General features: G+C 25.6%; 1 protein-coding gene across 1 annotated transcript in view; it reads left to right on the plus strand.

The window, feature by feature from the left end:
- LOC101234644 (uncharacterized) overlaps positions 1-13,603 on the plus strand; it is a 93,471-nt gene that overhangs the window by 21,092 nt on the left and 58,776 nt on the right. Inside the window, exons 7-9 of the mRNA XM_065807752.1 lie at positions 2,340-2,528; positions 6,471-6,505; positions 12,224-12,299. Coding sequence (XP_065663824.1) covers positions 2,340-2,528; positions 6,471-6,505; positions 12,224-12,299 — 300 coding nt within the window. The remainder of the gene's footprint in view (positions 1-2,339; positions 2,529-6,470; positions 6,506-12,223; positions 12,300-13,603) is intronic.

The following is a 13,603-nucleotide window of genomic DNA, read 5'->3' on the forward strand; positions in this document are numbered from 1 at the left end:
ACTCATTTTATTTTGTTGCTAAGCAAAGCATGCCAATAGCCACAAAAACCTTTGCACTTTTTTCGACTTCAGTTACTTCCTCCCATTCTTAAGTCTTTTTTCTCCCACTTTCCAATGGCATTTTTAACTATAAAGAATATTGTTTTTATATCTAAAATAGATCAATGCATATAGGCTTAATGTTATAAGAAAATTATAGTTTTCAATATTATTAAACAAGAAATAAGTTTTAACAGATATAAAAATAAAACCCAAAAAAATCCAAAATTATCTACAAAAAACCCACTAGGCCCAGTTTTTAAAAAAAAATCTGGGTTTTTGCCAACCCTGCTGAAGCCACATCAATAGTAACATTAATTACAAAGACAGTGCATCAGCTATAAAATGACTAATAACATTTCAGCTAGATGTACAGCAAATAATTAATGAAAATAAACTTGTTGATCAAGACTAGAAGCTATAGTCAAAACTCATGTTTTTACAGCTACCACAAATCTTCATTATCTTCATCAACACTAGGACAATTATATTATTTAAGCAAGCAATTTATTTTCATTAAACAATATAGAAAAAGAGGAGCTTAGTGCAAGAATAATAACCAAGGCTTATCATATAAGATCTCCTAAAACTTTTTTTGCAGGATCATTGTATAATAATACATCTAACACAGTTGTAAATGGGTATCAAATGTAGACAGAGATAGCAGAAAAGGTATAGCAATATACGCTAGAAGTGATATAACACAACAGATTAAAAATAAACAACTTAACTTAAAATCCATTAAGCAAGTATGACTTATAATCAAATTTAGTGTTGAGTTGTTACTGCTAGGTTGCATAGACCTTGTGATATTAAAGATACAATGTACTAGCTCAATTGATTAAGTCAATTGTATTGCTCAAACAAGGGCTGTTAACTAATAACTGTTCTATTATGCTATTATATGTAGATTTTAATCTACACCACACATGGTATAAGTCTATTTAAATAGATGGTAGAGTTGCAATTGTTGGGCAATTCATCCATCACATGATAAATGGTTTATACTCAAAATTTGAAGTTCCAATCATGTTTAGAGGATAATATTTTAACACAGCTGATGAAGTTTCTTACTTACCTCATTCAAGTAATATCCATCATCAACACTTGACCTAGTTATTAGTAATGATTGATGATTCAGGTTTCTAACAATTTTAGAAGATTTTACAGTAGGCTTTACAAAAACAGGAAATTGCACATAGTTATTACTTAGTTATATTGGCTGTCTCTCAAAGAAAAAAGTAGTTTCATATCTTATCTAAATATGATGTATTAGTATATGATATACTAAAATAGCCTCAAACTTTTTAGCTGCCATATTTGAAGTTCAGACAGCTAGCAATAGTTTTAACTTGTTAAAATGTTTAAGAAATCCATTGTAGAACAAATATTTTCAACATAAACTCCACTTAAAAATTTTTTAGCATTTACACAAAAAGCAGTTAAAGAAAAACAAGCTACAGATCAAAAACATTGGTTTAAAAACAAAAGTGTTGAAAAGATAGTCTAAGAGGCCATATTATCATTTGAAGAAGAATTATAAGAAGAATTAGAGCTTATACATCTAAGTCTAACCCATAGCGCATACATCTACTTAGTTTGCAGCTAAAAATGTCTACACAAATAAATTTTCAGCCTAGCAATAACAAATGATTCAATAACTATATAAAAAAGAAGAAATATACACATTATTACTGATATACTGATTAGTAAATATTGGTATCAGCCTAATCTTCCACTTTTTGCACAATCGGTATCTGTGTTTTCTAATTGATTTACAGATTTTTCAAAAAAAAAGTTGCTATTAAATCTTATTTGTGATAGTAGGGTTCAAGTTGTGCATGCACATGTTTTAATTATAATGATGCATGTGATCAAATAATTGCAATACTAAATTTTGGTGCGCAGGTTAAATGTTAGCTTTTAGTTAGTTAATGACTAAATAATGACTTTATTAGTTAATGACTAGTTTGCCCATTAGTGATCACTTGTTGTCTTATTATTCGGTATCATCAATTTAATAGCGTTTTAATGTTATGAGTTCTTATTAAGTCTTTCACTGGCAATCCATCTCTATGATTCAAAGAGTATTTGAGTGTAGATCTGAATTTTAGAATATATATAGATTAATTTTATGATATATATATATATAAATACAATTATATATACATGTATAGTATAGATATTATTATTAATTTTAATGTTTAAAATAAAGGTCTTACTTTTTGTTCTAAATTTTTTTTTGAAATTTCAAAAGAATAAAACATTTTTCTTTTCTTCTTTTTTTCTTTTTTTGTAAGGAAATTATGTTGAAAATATGCAAAAAAAGCTACAAGATGATTTGGCTAATGCAGCAACAAATGCAGAAGAAACATTAAGTTCTATGAGAACTGTACGGGGCTTTTCACAAGAGTCAAAGGCTGAAGCAGAATATAGTAAAGGGATAGATGCTAGTTTCTTGACTGGAAAAAAGTTGTCATTAGCTTCAGGTTGGTTTTTTTTTTAAAAAAAATTTTGTTTCTTTTTAATTTAATTGCTTGTCAGAGCAAATATAAATTATTATTTTTAGATAAATAAACTTATAAATAGACAAGTAGAAAATTTAACAAATTATTTTTTTATAATAATATTAACAATACCCAGATTTAATTACTGGCTTATATATAGTTAAAAGAAAAAAGCACACATTTAGTAAATTTTAATTTACTTTTATTAATAGATTAATAAAAATAAATTTATTACAAGCTTACAAGATCGATAAACTTTTTAAAAAAGATAATGGTCTGAAATTTGACTTAAGTCAACTTTAACTGGATTTGTGTGCTGGTTTTTTGGCTTTCTACCTCTTTTATCTGATTGTTTAGCCAACTAGCTTGTTTTAATTAATTTTTTCCCCTCTCTTTTTTTAGCATCTTCTGCTTTTTGAGTAGCTGTAGCAATTTTTTCTCTAGCTAGATTATTGGCAACTTGTTCCTCTAGTTTTTGCTTTTTATGTGCTTGTTTAGCTTTTTCTCAAATCTGTAGCATCAGATTTTTTTTTAAAAGTTAATTCACCTCTCCAAGGCCGAGAAGGCCACTACATTCGAGGAGGCTACTTTAATTGCGGTTACAACTCTCTTTCAACTATATAACTCTGAAACATAAACCTTGACAAACATGGCAGCTGCACAAAACAAGTTAATGCCGTCATATTGTAATTGGCTAGTTGATTAATTCTACAATATTTTATATTTAACACTGAATTGTTTACATCTTTGCTTGCTTGTTTGACAGCTAAGTTTAAAATCTCTAGACTTTTTTAAAAACTTTTTGATTTGACAATTGACTGATTTTAGGTGTCTTATGAATATTAGTTATATTGCACAAAACAGCATTAGAAACTGGTTCTTTAAAATATATTTCTAATTAAAAAACTTTAGACTACTTTTTTCCACTTGGCTTTAACTGTTTTGAAAACATCTATGTTTAATAGTTGCAAAAAATGACTTAGTGTGAGCAAATGCCAAAGTATAATATTATTTTGAAGACTTTTTTAATCATAAGCTTTTTTAATATAAAAAATAGAATTTTAAAGCTATTAAGATTATTTGCATGAGGCAAAAATACTGTTTTAATCCATGCTAGAAATTATTTGGATTTCATCCATCTTGATTTACTTGTGTTATAAAAGACATTTTTGGTACCACCTTTGCACCAGTCTTTCATAATACTGTTACCTGTGTCATTTTGAGACAAATGCTTATATTTAAAAAAGAAAATGACAATAAAGAAATAAAATAACTTAATGTAACCAATTTTTGTAAATTAGTTGATGTAGCAAAAAATTAACATAAGCATTGTAGCATTTAAGAATTGTTGTTGTTTGTTTTTCATTTGTTGGTGATAATTTTTTAGGATTTTTTAAGCCTTTTCTACAAACTACTTTCACTTTACCTTGGTTAAATTGTACATCGGATCATCACAATTAAAAACATATTTTCAATGATCACATGATCATCACAATTGAAAGCAGCAGTTTTTAGATTATGCTTAAGATAAACTTTTTGTTGAAATTTCAATTATTTTATGTTGTGTAGACATCGCTCTAATAAATTACACGCCACCAGCTTGCTGTGATTGAATTTTGTTTTGTATATTTTTTCATCAAATCTTGAAACCATGAATTAGAAGGCTTTCCATTTTTAAATAAATCAGTTTGGTTTGATACTTTTAAATGGTTTTAACCACAGTCAAAGGGCCTGCATTTTAGAGAATTACTTTAGTGATTTAGATCATCTTGGTGCACCAACAATATTTGTTTTATATTTACCTTTAATGCTATCATGAATTGTTGATTTTGCCACATTATAGCTATAAGAGGCTTTAAATAATGCTCTTTCTCTTCATGTTTAGTAAATTTAGTAACATGCATTTCCAGAGTAGGAAAAACAAACATTTATGCATAAGTGTATACACGCTTATAAAATATACGCAATTGAAACAATCTCACCCTTTTTATTAAATTTAGCAACATTAATTTCTATTAAAAAACACGCAAAATATTACTAATTAATGAATCCAATTTATTGCATATTATTTATCAGAAGTGTATTTTGCACAGAAATGTGTTTGGATTTTTAATCTGAACCTTGGTTACCTAAGTTATTTTATTCAATTTTTTGTTAGTTTCATAATAATTTAACTTGATTGCAATAATATTTTTTTAAATATAGCTAAATTTTTGCAATAATAATTTTCTTGATTGCAATAATATTTGTTTAAATAAAACTAAATTTTCTATTCTATTTTTCAACGGTTTTTCTATTCTATTTTATTACAATTTTATAACGTGTATGTAATAAAATTGTAATAAAATATTACAATATATTAAATGTATCCAAAAAAAAATTTTATGACCTCAATTTCATTAATATTATAGTGAAATTATATTTTTTTATTAAAAAATATGTAATTTTACATATTACATATTTGGTTTTTACCTATTTTCTTATTAAAGATACAAGAATATGTGAATAAAAAGAATGCGAATAAAAAATAATTCTGGAAATTTAAATTATTTTTTTTAAAGCTTCTTCTTGTAATCCCCTGCCACCAGCATTAAATTATATTGCATATTATTAAAATTGAGGCCCAGCAAAGTCCTAAATAAAGTACGTGTTTCTTTGCACAAGTGCTGAAAGCTTTTCTGAAAGACTTTCTACTTCCTAAATTTCTCTGCTCAGCAATCAGAGACTTCTGCAACCTTTAGCAAAAGTCTGAATCTACTATCTCTGATTCTACTATCTTTCAAAGCTTAATGGATTGAAATATGGCTTGCAGCTCAGGTTCCCTAAATCTGTCAAACATCTTTTCTTTACCTGCTTTACAACTTAATCAACCAAAGGTACATCAACGATTCAAGTACTAGTAATGCCTCATACTGACAACTAATCTGGACTCAAACCTAGAGTATTGACCTCTTATAAAAATACTCCTTAAAAAAACATTTTTGTTGCAAGTTTGCAACCAAGTATGACTTTAAAGATCAGGGCTCATAGATAGGTATTAAACAGGCTGTTCTCTCAACCATTTTTTTTCTTCCTTTTTAATAATTTTGATGATCCTCGCATTTACATGGTTTACTTTTATTAGATAAATAAAAAAGCATTGTATTAGATAAATAGACATTTTCTCATAAAATGCTCAATTCTCGCTCTCTTTTTTAATGTTGCATACATAATTAATTTTTATTTCAACTTGATGACATGTGATTAATTGTTTTCACCAGAGAAACTGTTTTGAAAGAAGTCTTGAAAATTCTTCAGAACATAAGACCTTTAATCATTACAAATATTAATACAAAATGGTGTTGTCTAATGCTAAGGTCAATCAGTTCATCTCTTAAATCTAATGACCACACTCTTCCTGACATACCATCCCTAAATCCATTCTTAGACATAAATCACTTTTTGCTTCCTTTGCAAAATTTATTTCTCACTTTTTATAGCTTATGGTCCTTGTATACTGATCTCACATGGAAACCATATACACAATTCAGTGAAATGTTAGCATCTGCTAAAGTTGCACTTTAGCATATGCTAACATTGCACACACACAAAAAAAGCTGACAAACCTGATGGGAAAGACAAAATTAAATAAATAGTAATAAAGAAAATAAAGATATTATGTATACAATAATAGATTGTTGCTTTAATTAAATTTCTTGCTAATTAAAGTTTTATTAAATCTCATGCTCATTTTGCCTCAGTTGGTTTCATACTACAGAAAATATCTATATTTTGTTATAGAAATAGTTATTTTTTTTTATATTTGTATCTTTGATTCAGATTTAGGCAAATGAAGTACAATGTTAGCTTGACAAATGATAGATAAATAAACTATATATTTCATATGCTAAAGTTTGACATTGTATATATGTTTTTTATTTTTAGGTTGTCTCAATATGTTCTTTGGTGTCGTTGTTCAGGTAATTTTTAACTTCTTTTTGTATAAATTAATAATAATTCTATATGAATAAACGAGAGTGGGGTGGGGTGTTGATGATGAATGAGTGAAGAGTTAATAATTAAATATGAATAGGATCTTGCTCTTCTGTTTTTGAAATAACTGTTAAAAAAGATTTATTTTATTTGCTAAATTAAAATTTTAGTAATAATATTTATACCAATTTTAGTAATAGATATTATGTGCAGTTACATAGTTTGCAGTTTGAAACATTTTGGTTTTTAAAACTTATTAAAATTACAATAAAAGTAAATTTATAGAAATAATTAATTTTTATTAGTCAGTGGTTTTTCAAAGTTTATTTTTATTGTGCTTTTAATTAAATGCACACAAAAAGAAGTACAGAAAATGTGCTAAAAGAAATTATACAATATAAGTATATATAAGTATATATAAGTATATATAAGTATATATAAGTATATATATATATATATATATATATATATATATATATATATATATATATATATATATATATATATATATATATATATATATATATATATATACATATATATATATATAAGTATATATATATATATATATATATATATATATATATATATATATATATATATATATATATATATTTATATATATATATAAATGTATATATATACATATATATAGGTTTAAAAATGACTCTAGAATGAGCAACAGAAAAATAGCAAGAATATAATTTATTTTGTGTTGAATATGTTTAAATACCTTAGATGGCTTGTATTATCTAATGGATTACAGGATCTAGAAATGTAGAAAATCTTTATTTTTTGAGTACTGTTATTTGTTTACTATTTGATAATGTAATGATCTAATCCAGTTAAAGTTATTGTAAAATTACCTAGACTTTCAGCAGAAATTGTGAAAAGCATAAACTAAATTACAATTTTTTAATATATAGAAACACATAAATTACATCAATGCCTCACAGTAGATGACATTAAGATTAAAGTACCTATCAGATACCTTGATTATTTTGCCTCTTATTAAATCAAATTAGTATTTTGACTGCTGATCTTAAAGTTGGTTTTGAGAATGGAACATAGAGTTTACTGTGACTTAACCAGTTCATGTAGGTACAGTAGCATCCAAAAATTTGCGGACAGGGAAAAAAAATTTGAATTTTACTATTATTTCAGCACATACTTAAAAGGTTTTTATGTTTACTCTAACGTTTTGAGCGAATTTTAATCAACGAAATTTTAATTAACGTTTTGAGCGAATTTTAATCAAAATATTTTAATTGATTAAAATCACTATTTTTGATGAGTTCAAAAATTTGCGGACAAAGCATTAAAAAGGTTCCTACTTAAAAAAGTAGAAATTGTTTAACAACATTTAATCAAAATTTTTTAGAAACGGAAAATCATATTACTATTTTGTAGGACTACCTTTACAATCTAGAATGGCTTTGCATCTACAAACCATAAAATGAACTAAGTTAATGCAAACACCAATGGGTTTTAAGTGGATTATTTCTTTGATTTTTCTGAATATATTAGCATGATTTGTAAGCTTGATATCTAATATTTGCGGTCGACATGTTTCCATAAATAATTAATGGTATCTTGTCTCAACTAAGCCAGTTTATTAGGATATCAGCTTCAGAACACAAGTTATACTCTTTTTAAAGAATTTTTAAACTTTTTAAAGAATTCTTGAACCAATTTGGCTGTGTGCTTGGGATCATTTTCGTGATGCTATATCCACAATGCATTTTATCCTTTGCATGAAGAAAAACAATGCTTTTACATATGTCTTTTTATTTTTCTTGATCAATAGTTCTAGTACATCAATGAAGCGGATCAACACTGTCCTGACTAAAACATCCCAAAACCATTAGATTACCGCAGTTGGGATTTAGGAACATACTTTGTATCTACTGGATGTCAAACAAACTTGATTCCATCTGATCTGAACTGCGTAAACTTGTTTTCATTACTAAAAAGAATTTTTGACCAGTGTGGACTATTTCACTTTAGATGCTGTGATCCTAATTCTTCTTGGGCGTTTCAGTTTTTCAAGAAAATCAATAGCTTTTTAGCTAGGTCTTTGTCCAAATTGTTGCAAACAACGTTTTGTAATAGAAAAATTACAATTCATTTCATAAAAATGTTTGATTTGTTTGTTTAAACTAATAGCTGTCAAATGGGGTTTTTTTCTTGCTTAGTATCATGAGTGTTTTATCCTGACAATATGTTTTGTGTGATCTTTCTGATTTCTTTTGAATCTTTTTGGAACCTATAAGTTCATATCTCTTCATATTTTGTCTATCAGCAGACTTACTGGTTTCATAAAATTGTGCTGTCTTATGAAATGAATTTTCATTTGAACTAATCTTGCCATCAACTTTTTTACTAGAGATATTATACAATTTTTATACCCTGTGTAAACTCTTTAACCCATGACCTCAATCACTTATAAATGAAGCTTTTTAATTATTTCCCCAAATTATTTGGTTACAACATCAATAAATTAGTATTTTTTGAGAAAAATATGAAATAGTTCAATATGTCCGCAAATTTTTGAGCTCATTAAAATTCAATAATTTTTAAATTGAAATACGCTAATTAAATAATCAATATTCTTTAAAAACATAACAGTAAACATAAAAATCTTTTATTTGTTATATAATATGTTGGATTTAGTGAAGTTAGTGCTGAAATATTAGCAAAATTCAATTTTATTTAGTCTTTTCGCAAACTTTTAATTGCAACTGTATATGCTAACTTTATCAAATATTTATTTGTGAGTAGACTAGAAAACTGTTGCCAAATCAATCTAAATGGTAAATTATTTTCTGGTGGACTCATATCAAATCATAAAAGGAAAACAATGACAACTTTGTGTTTTCCTGTCACAATTGTCATTATTAAGAAATTCTGTAGGAAAGTTTTTATTATCCTCAGACTTTTTTATAATGATCAAATCAAAAGTTGTACACATAAAAACATTTTTTTTTTGCATAAAAATTAAGTCCTCATTTTTGTAATATAAAATTAAAATTTGTACTTTTTTATGGTTATTTGAACATTAGTCAATTGATTATTTTTAACAAATTATTTAATTAGGCATTACATTAGCTATCCACAGTGTGCTAAATTTACCTCCAGGTTTAGTGTTGCCCTGTGTCATGTCTGCTAAATATTTGTAAAACAAATTTTTTTTAAATCACATTAAGGGTGGGTTATGTGTGTGCTGGAAGAATACTTTTTTATAATTTTTTAATTGTAATTTGAATACATATATTGGCATGAATCAATTATAAAACATTTTCTGGTATAAACCTTAACAAATATATAAACCTAATTTTTTTTGTAATTTTATATCTTTTCTTGGATAAAATCTTTTCAGGATCAAGCTTTTCAAGCATACAACTGGCACTAATCAGATGTATTAGTCTAAGAATTAAATGATCCAAACAAATTCGGTCAAAAATGTTTAAAATAAGCATAATTAATTTTTGAGAAGACTAAAATTTAAAGTTTTAACATTATATTTAATGCTTTATTTTAACTTACATTTATTAGGATTGTTAACAAATAATCTTATTTATCTTTATATTATTACATATATATTCAAGTTGGTGCATCAGATAACAAAACTCTTTGCAGAACCATAGTGTCTGTATCTTGTCAAACTATTATGCAGTTACAAGTTGCAATTGATCTGAGTGATTATGGAACCAAATTATTTTGTTCCAAGTTGAGAGATGTAAGACAAAGCAGTTTTGAGAGCAATTTGTTCAGAACACTGAATGATATACAAAGAAATCTAGAGACCAATTATGATGTTCTACAAATTTTATTTGAGAAATAAAGTGGTTGTTTGGTTGAGCAAGATTATTATAGTGAAAGACATATCTGGTTTTTTTCAGTTGATAACTAGAAAAGTTATAAGAGGGCTTGATCTTAATAAGAACTTAATTATGAGTGTCAATAGATTCTGAAAAGGGTTTATGAAGATATGTGTTAGTGATTTTTATATCCATGAAAGAAAAACATTAACTTTCAAAAATCAGTATATTTTTTTCTTTGCAGGTTATTTAAATAAAATATATGATTTAATTATATATATATATATATATATATATATATATATATATATATATATATATATATATATATATATATATATATATATATTTGATTAATGTAAAAAGAACATAATGTCAAGAACATTTAGAAGCCTTGATAGTAATAGTTGGAGCAGGATTCCAGTCCACTCTATTCCAGATCCCACTTCACAGTTCATTTCAATAGTACAGTACCTAAAAGATATTACGTTAACTGAACATTTTTGCTTTGGATATGACTTACAGGAAAACATCATTGAGGTTTTTAATACATTTGAAAGTTCATTCTCAAGTGTCACAAAAGTTGCCTTCAACTTGCAAAATCCACATAATAACGAATCATGTTATTTATTTTTATCCATCAATCATGTGGTCTGGATAAGTTTGCCAAACAAACAGGCAAGAAATTTATGCTAAATTTAAAAAGAAGAATTTATGTAACAAAAGAAATATTTCTCATCCTGATCATGGAAAAAAATTAAAAAAGCTTTTAATTGAACAGATTTTATATTATATGTAATATATATATATATATATATATATATATATATATATATATATATATATATATATATATATATATATATATATATATACATATATATATATATAAGTTTATGAAACATTCTGTATATTATTCATATATTTTTAAAAAGTTTTTATCATAAATTTTTAACATTTTATCTATATATATATTTATATATCTATATATAGATCCGATTGGTGTTGTTCTAGTTTGTGGCAAAGAAAATATTTTAAACAAGGAAAGCTACAAAATATTACAAAAAAATTTATATTTAAACTTGGCTTGGGTTGTACCAGAAAAACATTTTGTAATAGACTTTTACAAATGTTGTGTTTAAAAGTGGTTGGTTGGTTAAGCGAGATTATTATAGTGAAAACTTTTACAAGTATTTAAAGAACTTAATTATAAGGTTATAGTATTTACATATGCAATCAAATTACAAAAAAAAAAAATTATAGAAATGTTTTTTTCCAGCACACACCCACTCCACTATTTTAGGGGTCAGGGTGCCTATAAAAAACAGTTTTTCTGATGCTCTTGGTAAATTTGATTTTAAAAATATTTGTTTTAAAAAAGTTAGATAGATATCTTTTTAGGGGAATGAAAAAACCTCTCAATTTAGTACAGTGTATCACTTTTAAATTTGTAGTAAATTTTAATAATTTTTTTTTCATTTTAAACAATATTAATTGTATAATTTATCAGTAACTGATAAGTGCAAACTAAAATAGAATTTAAAATGATTGCAAATGTTTTTCTAAAACCAAAATAAATTCTAATTGAATTAAGATGTTGTTAATTTTTATAAGCCAAGATCCCATTTCACTGCAAAGAAAATGTTGAGACACAGATACCCCATTCTCTTTTACTATTATAATTTTGTGAATTTACTGATAGGTGTTTTAGCATTATTTTATTAAATACTTTTTTTTACTCGTTTTAGTATTTTGCTTATTGTTATTTAGTAAATTATAAGTCTTTCTAAATATTTTTTTTAAAAACGTTAGGTACTATGCAAATTTATTCTAAATTTTTTTTGAATTAAGAGTAATTTAATAGTTTGGGTAAATTGCTTGTAGGGTAATCTTGTTTTGGTGTTGTGGTATGGTGGAAAGCTAGTGATTGATGGTGATATGAATATAGGAGAATTATTTTGTAAGAAAATTTTGTAAAATTTATTTTGTTTGCAAATTTTTTAAAACTTCATTTCATTTTAAGTTATTATATTGGAGTTATGTGTTACAAAATGTTATTGTATATATGTAATATTGTTGTGATTATATATATACATTGTATATGTGATTACATATATACATTACAGCTTATGTTTAGGATGTTAATTGCTTATTTTATAATAAAGAAAAGTATTGTGTAATTGAATTGCACACATATTTTATGAAAATCTCTGGTGTAAAAAGTTTTTACAGGGCTTGACAAAGTTGAGAAATGTTTCTTAAAAAAAAAAAAAGCCTGAAAAACATTGGGGTTTTTCACTTTTCCTTATTACATTGACTTTTCTTAAATATCTTAAATTTAAATGCAGCATTTTACCAAGTTTATTTGTTAGTTTGTTATTTAACAAAAATACATTTTTTTAAAATGCAAAAAGAAATTCGAACATTTTATCAATTCTCTATTTTCTTTAGTTATAATGTTACTTAAAATCCTGTAAGCTAAAACAACTTGATTCAAAAAGCAAAAGCCTCGAAGAGAATTAAAACCATGCTTTGCCAGGAAAACTATAATTTTTTGAGATTATGGCTATCATACTTAATTATAATCCATGCTAAGTTGTTAACTGTATTAACTGTGTGTTATTAACCGTGTATAAAATCTATTTTAAATGTTAAGCTCAAGGTAAACACAAAACACAAACCTGAATAACCACTGGGTAAGTTACTCATAAAAAAAAAATAGCTAACAAAACCTCAGTTTTGTAAGCTTGCATGAAATTGTTAAAATTACATGCCAAAATTGTGCTGAAAACTTTCATTAGTATGATAAAGTAAACTATGTTATTCCAAATAAAGTACTTTGGTACTTATTTTGCATTAAATAGCTTTCTTTCTGTGGCGTTAATAAAATTGTTAGAGTGTTTAAAATCAATGTTTTGCTAGACAAAAATAAATGAAAAATTTACTTTTGTGCTGGAAAAGCTACAAAAAACTCAACTACTAATTTATTTTTGAGGTTGAAATTTAATTGGTTAAATTTGTAGTTTTTAAATATTAAATCTTAACCAGCCTCTGTCACTTCGTTTTATAAAAACAAAGCTATAAAGTAATTTATAAAACGTCATTGATAAAAAGTTATTTAGTTTTGTGCGACAAAAATAAAACTTTAAAGTGAACCTTCACTTAAAAACTTTCAAAAATAATGATGATCAGTAAGCATTTATCAATTTAATTAGTCACATGACCTTTTCTAATGCTTTTAATTTGTTTAATTAGTCACATGAC

The sequence above is a fragment of the Hydra vulgaris genome, chromosome 10 (genome assembly GCF_038396675.1).
Source record: "Hydra vulgaris chromosome 10, alternate assembly HydraT2T_AEP".
In the NCBI taxonomy this organism is placed as follows: domain Eukaryota; kingdom Metazoa; phylum Cnidaria; class Hydrozoa; order Anthoathecata; family Hydridae; genus Hydra; species Hydra vulgaris.